Below are 14,914 nucleotides of genomic sequence, written 5' to 3' on the forward strand. Positions count from 1 at the left end.
ATGCGCATGTCAGCTGCTAATGTGAATGAAAGGCTTAGGCGGTCAAATTACTCAATATCAGCTCTAAGTTAGAATTGTTTTTTTAGTTGATTACACAGTGTTATCTTTTTTATTTAGCTGAATTAAAGCTGGCAAGAGGTGTTTTTGGGGGAAATTTTCGTTATTATGCTTTTCTTTGGGTGGGGTTTCTGAAAAAGTTAAAGAATATTTAAGTACTCAAAAAAACTTTAAAAAATTTCATCAGTCCAATAGTAGAAGTATTTTTTAAAACAAGTCTGAAGAAAGAAAGTCAAAAGCTAACACAATGCAAGACCTTATTTGGAAATATTCACAGAGCATGAAAGAGGGCTTGATCTGGAGAGTTTCCCCTTGAAATTGTACTGTCATACAACTCTGGCTAACAGAAAACTTTTCTTTTAAGTTCCCTTAATGAAAAGAATTACAGCAGTGTTAAAGCTGTCACTTTGTGCGAGGATCAAGGCAGGGTTTCCTTTGACTTTTTATGTGTAAAGTGTAGACTCTTTTAGGGATAGAAATGTAAGTATGTTGGCTTTCAGTTCTAGAAAGAACTTCATTAGGAAGGGGAGAACTCAGGCAGGGAGTTGTACCACAATTTGAATTCAACACTTGCCGATGAACCGGAAGCAGGCATGAGGTTCATTGTCATGTCAAGTGGCAGAAGACTTCTACCCATTCTGCTTGTGGAGGGGATTAGCGGTGGAGCAAATGTGCAAGTACAGCATGCAGTTTTGCCAGATACACAATGACATTTCTCTTCACAACTCTCTTGGCTTTATACTCTTTAACTATCCTTGGTTGTCTCTTCATTTCCTTTTCTTTCTTTAATTCCTGTTGGAAGGTGACTTTTATATAGACAATTCCCTTGTCTAGTTCTTTTTGTGTATTGTTTTTGAATTGTAGTATACAAATTGGCATGTTAGTAACTTCTTGATTTTATGTTTTTTTTTCTTGTTTAACTTAGTTTCACAATCTACACAGTCCCTTTTTGTTATTGGGGTTGTTATGGGATAAAAATCCCAATTAACTTTTTTGTTGCCTTTTTTTCCTTTGTAGGCTAAGAAATGGCATTTCAAAAGGCAGTGAAAGGGACTATTCTTGTTGGAGGAGGGGCTCTTGCAAGTGTTCTAGGCCTCTCTCAGTTTGCTCACTACAGAAGGAAGCAAGTAAGTAATTGTGCATGTGTTGATTATAATATGAACCTTAACTATGTTAAGGAACTGTATATGAAGTGTATGTATGCTGATACTTTAGTTTAGAAATTACTGTCTCAGCTTGATCTGAAAGAAACTAATTTAGAATACTTCCTGAATGATCCTTGAGAACTGTGTGTATCTCATTTTTTAAAAAGTATATTTCTTTATCAGAAAGCATTATATTATTTAGCCTCTGTTTTGGCTCTTTGGTTTTAAAAGATTGCTTTATTTCTGCGTGCCAGAGTTTGTTCATTTAGGCCTTTCTTGTCTAAGTCATCCAAATGTCTGGATACCTCCTATGTTCCTGCCAAAAATTTCTCTTATTAGAAGTCAGGCAGCTGAGAAAGGAAATGGAAAAGAAAGTGCCTTTACAAAAGCCCCAACTTTGAATCCTGGTTTTATTTTTAAAAGTTTAGTTACTTATATAGTGTTACTTTAGATTGGGTAAAATTTTTAATGGGCGAAAACTATGAAAATGAGATTGGGATGAAGTTTCCAAAGAATTTTAAGTGGTCAGTTTCTTTTCATTTTACTTTTTTCCCTTTGCGCTAGAACTGTGCCTTCCCGTAGTTCAAAGTGATGCCAGGAAACCATTTTGGTGAATGATTTTGTTCTTTTCAGGCTTGAAATGGCGGTATCCACCAGCAGTCACTATTAGTCTCCTGCTCCCCCTCCCCTGTGTTGTTAGGACGTCTTGTGCTACCAGCTGGGTGGTGCATTCCCCATTCAAAGATGTCAGTGAAGGAATTTGGGAAGCCATTTGTAGCTGGGCTCTGTGTGAACCACTCATTTTCTGCATTTTCGTGAGTACTGTCTTGCACTTGTTTCTCTGTCTTTGTGCTACAAGGCAGTAGAGCCAGCCAGATTGCTTGGAGTCCCATGTCCTGAATGGGAAATCCCACTTTAAAAACACATATTAGGAAGAATCAATTTGATGGCTTATAGGTAAAAAAAAGACACAAAGCTCATTTTCAATGTTTTCTCCTAAAGATGACGGTGCTGAATAGGTTCTGTTGGTCCTTTTCATTCTTCCCTGTGAGCACATTACCCTCACAGGTTCCCCAGGCGTGTATGTTGCAGATATTACTAATTGACATACTATTGAAACTCATCCTCACCCATTGATCATGCTTAATGCACTGTTTCTTTTAAAATATTGCCTTGGTTCCTTAAAAGTAGGCGTGGAAAGATGTTGCTTCTGCTGAGGCTATTTCAGAAGTGCGATTCTGTTGGGACATGCGCTTTAGTGGGTTAGATTACTTCTGCCATCTTTACCAGTGCTATCTGAAACGATGCTGGAAAATGCCAATGCCAAAGGTCACGGTATCTAATATGATGAGTTGTTGCTAAATTTGTACATGGCGTATGTCTGTTAACCACAGTAAACATGTTCTATTTCAGAGTTTATAGCTTAACTTTGTACCTAGAAAATACTGCTCCATATTTTTTTATGTTTGATTTCGCTTTAGTCTCGAGGAATAGAATTAAAAGTTGATACTGCCTTCAATCAATCAAGTTAGGGGTGAATTTTAGTAAAATCAAGGCGAAACAAGGGTCTGTTGATTCCTGGGATGTTTTGTCATTTCTCCTTCCTAAGATAGACATCCTGACCACCATAATAGCCAAATGTAACAGATACCAGCAGTTTTAAGTCATTTATAATTTAAATCTGACAAGTTCTCTTGAGAAAAATCATCATAGGCATATTCAATCAATGAGTTGCAGAATACATACATCCAAGTGTGTGCGTTCTTTTGTGGTGATTCCTGTCCCTTTAAGCCACTGCCATGAGCATGTTTTGGGTAGCAGGTTGAGATGTAGCCATAGGGATTGGCAAAAAAGAGAGAAAGGGGGGTAAAGGAGGAGAGGAGACCAACTCATCTGAGCCATTGACATAAAATGACCACAGGCCTCAACTGTCCTTTCTCAGAAAATATCTGCCAATCACAGCCGTTCTAGGGGGGAATTTTTCTCACTTCCATAGTCAAGAAAAATCTGCCCCTTCTTTCCCATTACTGGTCTACATTTTGTAGAAGCCGTGGCCTTCAGTGTGACTAGGCATGCTCCATTTTTCTACAGAGCAATGCTTGAAGTATTGGCTTGTGTTTTTATTTTTCCAGTTTTCTAAGATGATTCAACTGGTAAACTATCCTCCTTTAAGAATAAATTGGTGATGAAAGCCCAAGATACTGATGGATGAGAAAGCCGTCTGTTGACTTTAAGTTCAGGCACATTTTGCTGGCGTTCCCACACTCTCAGCCCTGTCTCCCCAGGCCCGTAGCTTGTGCGCATTTGATATTTCCAGTACAAAGCTTCCTTCCTAAAATACAGGCAGTGGTTGTATTCTAAACACAAATGGGTTGATTCTAAAAGTTGGTCAGTTGTTAAAGCACGTTTGGTAATGGAATGGTGCTCTAAGTGTTTAGGTGCCAGGTCAGCTCACAAAAACTTTTTAAATCAATTCTAATGTTAAATTAGCTTGTATTTGCAAGGAAAAGAATAGAAGGAAAACTATTATACATATGATTTTTGATTAATTAAACAGAACAAGATGAAATCAAATAAGATGTGATTCATTTACCTTTTACGCAGTTTCTTGAATAAAAGGTACTGTAGGTGAGGAAATAGAGATGGTTATGGAGACTAGCATTCTTGGGGCAGAATGGGAGTTAGGGGTGACAGCAATTATTTTTTGTCTCATTTTAGTTAGTAGTATGGCTTTTCTTTATACAAGCATATTTTTAACATTTATATTATGTTTATCAGTGATGAATAGTATCCACTGTTGACCCAAGTGAAGCCTAGAGATTTTTTCTTTTGAGATAAATAGGTCATATTTCAAAGGGATAGGGATTATGGCCTAAAGAGAGAGCTATTATCATTATTATTATTATTATTATTTCTTTTGGAGGTGAGGCAATCTAAATCTTCAATTCCAGTGTGGGAGCTGATGGGAAAAAGGAAGTGAATGTTGGCTAACTTCTTTTGACTGTGTCCACCTGTGGGGAAGGAGGTTTGTGGTCTCAAATGTCATCCACATTTGAGGCCACCTTCAGTTATGCATGTAGGGATTCTTTGAGTGGTCTTGGAGTGGCTTCCTATTCATTTCATTTTCCTTTCCTTTATTTCCCCACCCATAAGTAGGTGACTACGTTTTCACAACGCCTTCTTGAGTTTTCCTCTCCTCAAACCAGCCATATACCAAGGAACAGGAAGCTGAGTAATGGGACATAAGCATCCTACCCTATCTTAAATCCCACCAGTGATGTAGCAAGCAAACACCTCTGTGGTGGAGTACAGATTATCCAGAGCATGGTATTTGTCATTCACTATTTAGTATGGGTCCATTGAATAATAAACATTTAAGTGGAAGGGCCTTGGAAGATATCTCATCCAGTCTTCCTCTCAGGACAGACAGGATGTTCTTCTAGTTATTCCTCATTATCTAGCGAAAGGAAAGTGTCGCTTCATGGGAGAGCTTCCTTTTCTAATTCCAAGCTGGTGGGAGGAGGGAGTAGATGAAGAGCGGAGTTTAAATTACGAGAGAGGGGCTTGGGTACTTTCAGAGCTGGTGAACCTTAGTGAGGATGGAAGTGGAGAGCGTTAACGTCAGGGCTGCATCAGGATTCCCTAGTGGGTGGGAAGAATGAGGGTGGCCACAGAGAGTGAGGACAAAAATAGGGTTGGGTTGCAAAGATTTAACTGAGGGCTGTCCCAGGCTTTTCTCTTTTCATTATAGACCTTTTTTTTTTTTGTTTATTGTAAACTTATTTTATATGTTCTAGGTCCTGACTGGAAACGTTGTCGTGATGGTGTGGGCTGCTTTTTAACCCCATTGGTGTGGTTGATGTAACAAAGGTCTATTTAGGTCTGAGGGTGGTCCCTCTCACGTAACACAGGCCAGGTTTGTTCCTTCCATTACCCACTCTGAAGGTGTAGTGGGCTTTGTGAGACAATCTGAGGTGAAGCCTGAGAACCACTGAGAGCTTTCTCAAAGCCCGGATGTGAAAGTTTCTTTTTTTGTTTTTCCTGCATCATACATATGCAGAGAGTGGGCTTCAGAGAATGGAAATCAAGGTCCCTTTTCAGTGTGAGGAGTGATCTTCTTAAAATCAGGGAATTGAGAGATTCTTATTGATTGATGTGTCATTTGCGAGCAACATAACAAGAAAGGACAAGAGCATGATCTTTGGAGCAGGCTGCCTGCATTCAACATCTGGCTCTGGGTCTTAAGAGCTAAGTGACCATGGACAATTTTCTTGAATTCTCTGGGCTTCACACTCCCTCATCTGTAAAATGTGGGGAACAGTGGTACTTCCTTCGAAGGATTGTTGAAGAGCAGAAAAGCCTAGAAGAGTTCCTGGAACAGAGTAAGCTTTCGAAAAGTGTAGCTATTATTAGATTCCCAGATGAGGTGAATATAGAGGGCGGTTGTAGTTAGCAACATAGTTGATCTTGTCACTGGAAACCCTTGCATTCAGGGATGCCTTGTTAAGACTTTGAGGTTGATAGCAAACGGTATGTTCTTCCTCTGAGATTGTAGGAGAATGGCTAGAAAACAGTCGTACAACATCCCTCTGGTTTCTCTTCGCCTGGCTTCCTGATCTGAAGAGGAGCCAATAAGATGGACAACCCTGATAATTGACTTAAACTCTTTTCCTGTTGGAAGTGATAAATTCCCTGAAGTTCCCACTGTTTCTTTTCTTTTTATTATTTGAACTTATGTGAGTGGTGGCAGACTTGATTTGTATGGCTGATGTGTTTCTAAAACGTTATATGAATGTAGTCTTTTTGATAAATTAATTACTATATAGTACAATGCTATTTATTGGAATTCTATGGTGAAACATTTAAGAAAATAAACAATATTTTAAAAGCTCTACTTTTTTTGGGGGGGTGAATCAGAATTTTCGTTATCATTTTAGCTTTAAGTAGAATGCACTTAAACTTATTCTTTCCCAAAGTCAGTGATATAGTGATACTTGTCAATGACAGGATCTTCATGCTTTGCAAAATAACCTCTCTCTTTGTAAGAGATCACATTTCACTATACTTTGAGTGGCTTACTAGATACTACAGTTCACTTGCTAGTTAAGGGAACATGAAAACAATCATAGTGGCAATGTGTTAGGTGAGTTGAATTATAGATAAACTATACTACCTTTATTGTTAGTGCCATCAAAACCAAGGAGAAAATAAGACTTATGGTAATGAGAGGCAAAGTGATGCATGAATAATTACAATCCATAGGAATTTTGAGAATGTTATTATAACTTGTAATTTCAGTCTCTCCCTCTCAATACATTATTTGTAAGAAATTCTAATAAAGCAAGTCCTTTTGATTGGTAGTGCTAATGACTCCAAATACAAAAGATAGATTGGAGAAGCAGCAAAAAATAGAATGATTATTAGTAGATTATTAATTATTACACAATACAAATTATTTAATATAAATATTATTTAGTATTAATTATAATTAATAGATATTATTACAAGAATAGATTTTGGGATTTATTTTAATAGATCCCCAAATGAAAAGATATTTAGCTTCCTGAAAGTGTCTGTTACATAAATGTGGGTTTTGGTGAGCCTGTTATTGTACACAGCTTATGAAAGTTTTCAGGACTCCAGTTTCTCTGTAAGGTAAGGATAATGCCACTCAACTCCCAGGCTTTTTTCCCCTCATGAAACACTAATTAAGTCAGCTTATATGAGCCGGTGATCATAGCATGTGAAACATAGCAGATCTTTAGTATCTATTGTGCTTATTTCCCTCCCCTGATATAAGGTATGAAAATTTAAAATAGACCTAGCCTTGTTAGGCATCACAAGAGAGGTATAACACCAGATTCTTTAAACAGCTGAGGTTTTAATTAGCATAATGTTGCTTATATTAGCTATTAGACAGAGAAACTGGTAGAGGTTAGAGAAGAGAAATCAAAATCATAAGCACAACACCAGTGCTGGTGAGGGCGTGGAGCAGCAGGAAGTCTTCTTCACTGCGGGTGGAAACGCAAAGCAGTGTAGTCACGTTGGAAGAAAGTTTGGTGGTTTCTTACAAAACTGAATATATTCTTACCATACAGTCCAGCAAATGTGCTCATTGATATTTACCCGAAGGAGCTGAAGACTTATGTCCAGACAAAATCCTGCAACTTTAATGTTTATGGCAGCTTTATTCATAATTGCCAAAACTTGAAAATAATCAAGATGTCCTTCAGTAGGTGAATGGATAAATAAACTATGGTACGTGCACACAGTAGAATATTAGTCAGCACTACCAAGAAATGAGCTGTCAGGCCATGAGGAGACGTGGAGGAATCTTAAATGCATGTTACTAAGTGAAAGAAGCCAATCTGAAAGGCTATATCCTGTATGATTCTAACTATATGACATTTTAGAAAAGGCAAAACGATGGAGACAGTAAAAAAATCAGTGGTTCCAGGGGATGAATAGAGCACAGAGAATTTTAGGGAGGTGAAAATAACTCTGTAGGATATTACAGTGATGGATATATGTCATTATACGTTTGTCCAAACCCATAGAAGGTACAACACCAAGAGTGAACACTTAAGTAAGCTGTGGACTTTGGATGATTATGATCTATCAATGTAGGATCATCCTTGGTAAAAAATGTGCCATTCTGTTGAGTGATGTTGGTAATGGGGGAGGCTACGCATGTGTGGGAGCAGGGACTATATGGGCGGTCTCTGGATCTTCTTCTCAATTTTGTTGTAAAGCTAAAATTGTTCTAAAAAATAAAATCTCTAAAAGAGTTATAAAAAATTATACTTAAAAATTATAAGCATAGCATATAGGACATGATGTCAATTGAGAAAGTTTAAATTAAAAAAATTCCACTTAAGCATTGCTTCTCAGTAGTATCTTTCATTGTATATAACAAATTTTTAAAGTAATTTCTTAATATTTTTAAGAATTTAAACTTTTTCATAAATATTCTTCTGGTCCCTAAGCTAAGGAATATCTCTGGGTTTGAAATCAGTATAAATCTTCCTGAACATTGACGTGGCTGAAATTACCATGTGACACGTTGGCTTGTGTTTACAGGCTTGCTTTTAACTTTGTGAGTCAACTCAGGCTACCAGACTTGTTTGTTCTCTCTGAGTAAATGACCTTTCATCTCCGGAGGCATTTTTCATAGGTTTATAAGCAGCCTTTCTTGTAAAAAATCTTATGAAATGCTGTAACAGCAACTATTTTTAACCAGTCTTCATTTTTGTTAATTTTAGTGTTTAGGTGGGAACTGCAGTGTTAGAGACCATATGAAGAATATATATGAAGGTGGAGAAAAGACTAGTGATTGCATAATAGGCATCTTGGTCCCACCTCCCTGCTTAGAGAGGTGTCAGTATCAGCATTATGTCAAATATGAAGGTAGAAATGTCTCTGCACCATGGTTTCGTGGGGCTTGCATTTGATGATACGTCCCTTTGGAGCTTTATTGTATAGATTTATTTTTCTGTAAATGATGGGACCTCACCTATTAGAGGAAGATTCTGAATCAGGTATGGACTGTATACAAAGTAGTCAAGTTATGAATCTTGGGTTGTAATCCTAAAGATGTTTCATGTTTGTAAATTAGTTGGAGTAAACTAATTGATATAATAACCACAAGGCTCTGGCTTATCATAACGAAGGTTTATTTCTTGCTTACACTCAGTTCCATGTGGATGGGGGGGGACCTGTTTCTTGCAATCTTTCAGGGACTTATGTCCCTTTATTCTAGTGGCTCTGCCATGTCAGAGGACTTTCCTGACCCACTGGATCATTTTCAGCCAACTGTAAGGGATGGTGGGAAATGTAACCCAGCAGTGTTCTCCAGAAGAAAACGTTTTGTTAAGCGTCCAGTTTTTACATCTGTGTCCTGACTTTAGTTTCTAATCTAGTTGACAAAGGAGCTATGTGTCTTGATGAAAGTTTTATTGTTAGGGTTTATGCCAAAGACTATATCATTCACTTGCTTCTCTTGTTTAGAACCCTGTGCATAGATTCCTAGAAAACTGTTTTTCTCCTAGAAGTACAAGTAGATATGTTGGGGCTGTGTGTGATAACTAAAGCTTGATGAAGATTCTGAATACACTGTATTTTCGATAAGGCCAGTTGAAATTATTCTTAACTACGCTAGATGGTTAACTGGTTCTTCAGAGGATGTTTTATCAAAGCACTAAAATTATGTGGACAGAGCTGGAAATGCTCTTTGAAGAGCATCCTATCATCTTTCTTATAATTTTGGTTTTTATTTAACACTTAGCTCCCAAAGTGGGGCCATGGCGATATCTTAGAGTTATAACACATCAGGCCTTCGAGGAGTTTGTGATGCTATTTTCTTGCTGGCATACAAAATCAGCGAGGTTAACTGTACTGCTATAGGTCACACAGTCAGTCAACAACTGAGCTATGATTAGCATTGACAGCTGGTGAGCTTCTAGGCTGTTGCTAACTGAGCAACATTGACATTCATTTCGATTTGACTTTGCATTTCATTTTCAACTATTTATTCATTTTAAGGCCTCTTTAAGAAACTTTTTAGGGATATTGTGGGACTGAGGAAACTTTCTATAAATGCTTTGAGGAGAGTCCTATAGCTTCCCTCTCCTCATCTTCCAGCTTAATAGTTAAATTGTGTTTATGCTAGGAAGGCTTCCTCTAGAGTTTTGCAAATTAAGAAGAAAATAGATGCTTTAAGATAAGTTAGGCAATGTTAATTTTACTTGCTTGCTTTACTTTGCAATTTGTGATTTTTCGGCAAAGAAGTTCTGAGATCTAATTATATGCTTGTGAATACAAATGAGAAAAATTATAAAAATGTATGTATTAGTTGAAGTAATTCGCAGAGGAATGGAAAGTGTTCATCACAAGTTTGACCCCAAACTGTTTTGAACACAAGGTTAAAATGTAGCCCAGGGCCGTCTGGATTGTAAAGCTCTGAAACAGGTCCTTTGGCACCTTGGGTCAGCATTTTATTCACCTGAGAAGGATGAGGGAAGAGTGAGCCCTCTTTCAGTTCTGTATCTATTTCCAGATGTATGTGTTAGGGAGATTTTTTAAGGAAAAGTGCGGTTTCATGGGACTCTAGGTGTCACCTTGACTGCCCAGTGTGGCTGCCTACAGGCTAGGCAGTTTCCCTAGGACTCCTGATTACACTGGCTGCCAGCAACAGCTCCCTGCATTGCTGGGGCCAGAGAGGCTGGTGGATCTAGGGGCCCAGGTAACCCACACCTGTAGGCATAGGTAACCTAGCAGAGCTGAGGACATGGGATTTGGAGTCAAACCTGGGGTCAAATTCTGATTCTCTTGGTTGCTTGCCCAAGAAATAACCTAACTCAGTTTCCTCGCTGGCCAAAGGATCCCACCCTTCAGTGGTGATTGTGAGACCTAAAGGAGCTGAGGTACTTGAGTGGGTGAGTGGGCCAGCAGCAGCTAGGCAAGTAGAGTTCTGCCTCTTCCTCCCTCTCTGCCTGCCCTCCCTGACCCCAGGCTTCCTCCCCAGAGCCTCTAGTTCTCAGTACGCTGTTGGAATTGAAGAGCAGCATCCAGTTCAGACAACTCCAAACACATATTCTATGTTTTTAAAATATTTATTTGAAAACTGAGGAAACATATCCCTCAAACCTCAGATCGTGTAGTCGATTATGATATGAATTTATTTGAAGTAGAATCAGACACAGCCAAAGCGTTTTCCATGTTTTTCAGCTATGAGAAAGCTTTACAATTGAATGGTCTGGTTGTATTATGATTGCTAGTTAAAGAGCTTCTCTGTGCCTTCTCAAAGGAATCACAGCCGCTTGAAGGCTGGATAGCACCTTCAAGGTGAGCTAGAGCTCCCATCTCAGCCACCCCAGAAGGATAGCCTCGTCCCATTTTCTCCCATCTGGTCTCTGATGGAAATAACAGTCCAACCATTAGCAGCTCTTCCTACAGAGCAGTCATGGATCCCTCACTGAGTATGACCACATTGAGAAATGTTGCTTACTGTTGTGTAAGTACAAGAAAAAACATCATTGTTTAGGATCACAAAGTGATTCAGGAGATGAAGGCCATTAAAACATCTTAAGATTCACTGTAAGGAGATGCTTGTTGCATTTTCTTTCCAGGAATATACAAATATAGTCTTTTTCAGTGACAACAAGACAGGAAGGAATTTCCCTTAACTCTAACGGTTGCATTATCAATACGTGATTGAATCACATGATATGGGAGAGGGTGAGAGTGATGGTTGCAGCATGAAGTGATTTGCATGAAACCCTACTTTATACTCCAATTATTATTGTACATGATTACAGGACAACCTGGTTGTTAATTGCCTGTGGTCTTTAAATATGCACTTCTTTCAGAAATAGACACTAATTATTAGATCTTGTTTTCAGTCTCACCCGAAGTTGCAAATGTCTAGGATTTTTTTTCTTTTTTTAATTTGCAAGTCTAATTGTGCACAGACGTAGTACAACTGATCTCAGTCTGAATCCTATTCTGTTCTCTGGTTTGTAGACTCTCAAAGATTGTGAACTTGGCTTTCAATTCTGTGTAGGTGTTCCTAGGTGCCAGTCTCTTGACAGAAGCTTTATGTTTGCCATCAGAATGCTGGAGGAATTTTATCTTTTTAAAAATATAGATGAAAATTTGCTTACAAGTTAAAAAAAAAACACCTACTTCCCCACAGCCCATCAATAACTAAATATAATCAGAACAAACAAGGTCAAAGTCATATTAAATATTAGGTATTCTCCTTATTCCATCAAGAGGAGAATTTTGTGTTCGAGACCCGTGGTTTGAATTGCACTAGGTAAAAGGCAGTTTGCTTGGTGTCTTGGGCTCACCTTTCTTCTGGTGTCGATGGCTGAATTAGATAGTAGATCCTGAATCCAGTAGTGCTGGGCGTGTCCAGGCTTTAGGCCAGGGTTGGCCGATTTATATGCCTTTGGGGACTAGTCTGGTGAGAAGAGTGGATGAAACCAGTGAGTGGGAATCCTGGGCTGACAAGAGCTCACAGCCCTGCCTAAGGGCAGCAGCTGCCGTTGAGTTTCAGCAGATTTATCTCAGATGGAAATCCTAGTTTTTATGTGAAATATAGCCATTTTTAAATATTGGATGTGTGACTTCTGTTTTTAAGACAAGTAGTGTGCCGACCAAAGAAAAGAAGCTCGTATGACTTCTGGTTTTAGCACATGCTATTCCTACTTCCTTTCTTGGTATCATCACCCAGCTAATGCCTACTGGTCTTTCTTGACCTGATTTAGCTGTAATTTCTAGGCATCCTTCTGAGGTCTGAATGAGGGGTACCTCCTGTGGCTCTCATGTCCTCTTCTAAACCTTAAATCCACTTGTTAAGGAATATTATAACTGCCTCTGTATCTTTTTGTTTTGTCTTCCAGTCTGTAGAATACTTGAGGCCCTCCAATATTGATTGGATGAGTAAGTGATGGTGGGTCAGCTGTCTTCTCAGGACACTGGAGAGTTTTGGTCTCTCAGGCGATTTAGGGCATGTTGCCATTCCCAGGCTTCTCCCAGAATCTCTAGATCAATCCCTTAAGGGAGCTTGTCTCCCAGATTCCTATTTAATCAAACTGCCTTAGAAAAAAGGAAGGCGAGGGAAGGTCAGGTCTGGGAGGATTTGGGGCACAAAGGCCTCTTTCCTTACAGCCTGTTGTTACTTACCACTACTGTTTTATTCTTGCTGCTTTTCTCTTCATTTCCCCTCCGTCAACATATTCTAGGGAAGGTAGAGTGCAGATGTGTTTTTGTGACTCAAAGCCATATGAAGCCAAAATGAGTCTTTCTCTTGTCATAATTATAAGTAAGGCCTTAGGCTGTGTTTACTCCCTCTAAAATAAACTTGGTGCTTTGCTTCTCAGTTGTAACACTTTCCAGCTTTTATGAAAAAAATAAACAAAAATAAAATGTTATTTTAAATGTAGTGTCAGAAATTAAATAAATTACCCTCAATAGTGCCATATATTTAAAAAAATTTTTTTGGAAGGACTGTTCAGCAAAACCTCCACAACAAAACCAAACCAAAAAAACAAAAACTTTCTGCATTTGGCAACTGGTGATATCTCATCTTATTATAACTATTTAGTCTGTTTCTTTATTTTTTCTCAATTATGTGTACAGTCAGGATGATGTAGCAATGTAAAACTTCATCACTGTTGCCAGGCTTTGTAGGGTCCATTCCCAGCTCTGTCATACACCAGCTGTATAATCATGGGCCAATTATGTAACTTCTCTGTGTCTCAGTTACTTCTTAAATGGAGATCATAATAGTGCCTACCTCAGGGTTATGGTGAAGATTAAATGACTAGAAAAAGGTGAAACCTTTATAATAGTGCCTGACACATAATTGCTGTATATATGTTTACGTTTTTTTTTTAAGTCAGTTTGTTGAGGTATTATTTGGGGTGTAATTTACATGCAGTAAAATTCATCGTTTATAATACACAGTTCTGTGTGTTTGGACAAGTACATGCAGTCGTGGATCCACCACCACAATCAAGATATAGAACATTTCCTTCATCCTCAAAAGTGAGCTGCTGTTCTTTGTAGTCACTCTTCCCCTCCTCCAACCCAAACCTTGATAATCACTGATCTGTTTTCTGAGCCTCTACTTTTGCTTTTACAGAACATTGTATGAAGAGAATCATGTCATACGTAGACTTTTGAGTGTAGCTTTTTTTACTTGGCACAGGAATTGGCAAACTTTTCTGTTAAGGGTCAGGGAGTAAATATTTTAGGCCTGCAGGCCATACAGTCTCTGTTACAACTATTCCACTCCACGATTGCAGTCATGGACTATCCATGACTGATTGCGGGTGGCTGTGTTCCATGAAGCTTTGTTTAGTAAAACAGGTGGCAGCCCGATTTGGATGGAAAACCATCATTTGCCAACCCGTGACTTAGCGTAATGCCTTTGAGATTCGTTCATGTTGTTGCATCTATCAGTAGTTTGTCATTTTTATTGCCAGTTATTATTCCATTGCATAGATGTACCACAATTGGTTTAGTCATTTACTAGTTGAAGAATGTTTGAACTTTTCCTAGTTTTTGGCGGTTAGAAATGAAGCCACTGTAAACATTTGCCTACAGGTTTTTGTGTGAACATGGTTTTGATTTCTGTTGAGTAATTACCTGGGAGGGGGTTGCTGGGTTGTATGGTACATGTATGTTTACCTTTGTAAGAAACTCCCAAACTATTTTCCAAAATGACTGTATCACTTGGCATTTCTACCAGCAACATAAGAGAGTTCCAGTTGTATTGTATCCTCACCAGCATTGGTATTGTCCATTTTTTCATTAAGTTTAAGCTACTCTAAAGACTGTGAAGAGTCTTGGAAACCAGAGTAAAGATGCTTACCCTTAACCTAAATTAAATTGGAAGCTTTTGAAGGGTTTTACACATGGAAATGACATCATTGGGTTTTAAAATGACCAACCCAGCTGTGGTATAGAGAATGACTTGGAAGGAGGCATGGTAAATGTGCAAAGACCTGTAGGAGGATATCATATTAGTATAAGGGAAAGAGAAGATACCTTGACTTGAAAGGTGGCATTGAAGATGAAATGACTCAATGTGAGAATTTTGTAGGAGGTAGAATTGATAGAACTCAGAGATAGGTCAGATATGGGACTTAAGAGAGTGACACAAGCATGGATGTATAATGGTACCTTTCCTGAGATAAGGAACA

The 14,914-nt window shown here is 38.5% G+C and overlaps 1 protein-coding gene across 10 annotated transcripts in view; it reads left to right on the plus strand.

Moving 5' to 3' along the window:
• The window catches only part of GPD2 (glycerol-3-phosphate dehydrogenase 2), a 139,153-nt gene that overhangs the window by 36,979 nt on the left and 87,260 nt on the right, over positions 1-14,914 (plus strand). For 8 of the 10 annotated variants that reach the window (XM_070581361.1, XM_070581358.1, XM_070581359.1 and 5 more), the window contains exon 2: positions 1,075-1,184. The exons of 1 other annotated variant lie outside the window; for it this stretch is intronic. In XM_070581361.1, the coding sequence (XP_070437462.1) occupies positions 1,083-1,184 (102 nt within the window). In that variant the 5' untranslated portion in view covers positions 1,075-1,082. Of the gene's footprint in view, positions 1-1,074; positions 1,185-1,840; positions 2,018-14,914 lie in introns of those variants that run through there. One more of the 10 variants, XM_070581363.1, reaches the window with a different exon arrangement.

Source organism: Equus przewalskii, chromosome 17 (assembly GCF_037783145.1).
Source record: "Equus przewalskii isolate Varuska chromosome 17, EquPr2, whole genome shotgun sequence".
NCBI classification, from domain to species: domain Eukaryota; kingdom Metazoa; phylum Chordata; class Mammalia; order Perissodactyla; family Equidae; genus Equus; species Equus przewalskii.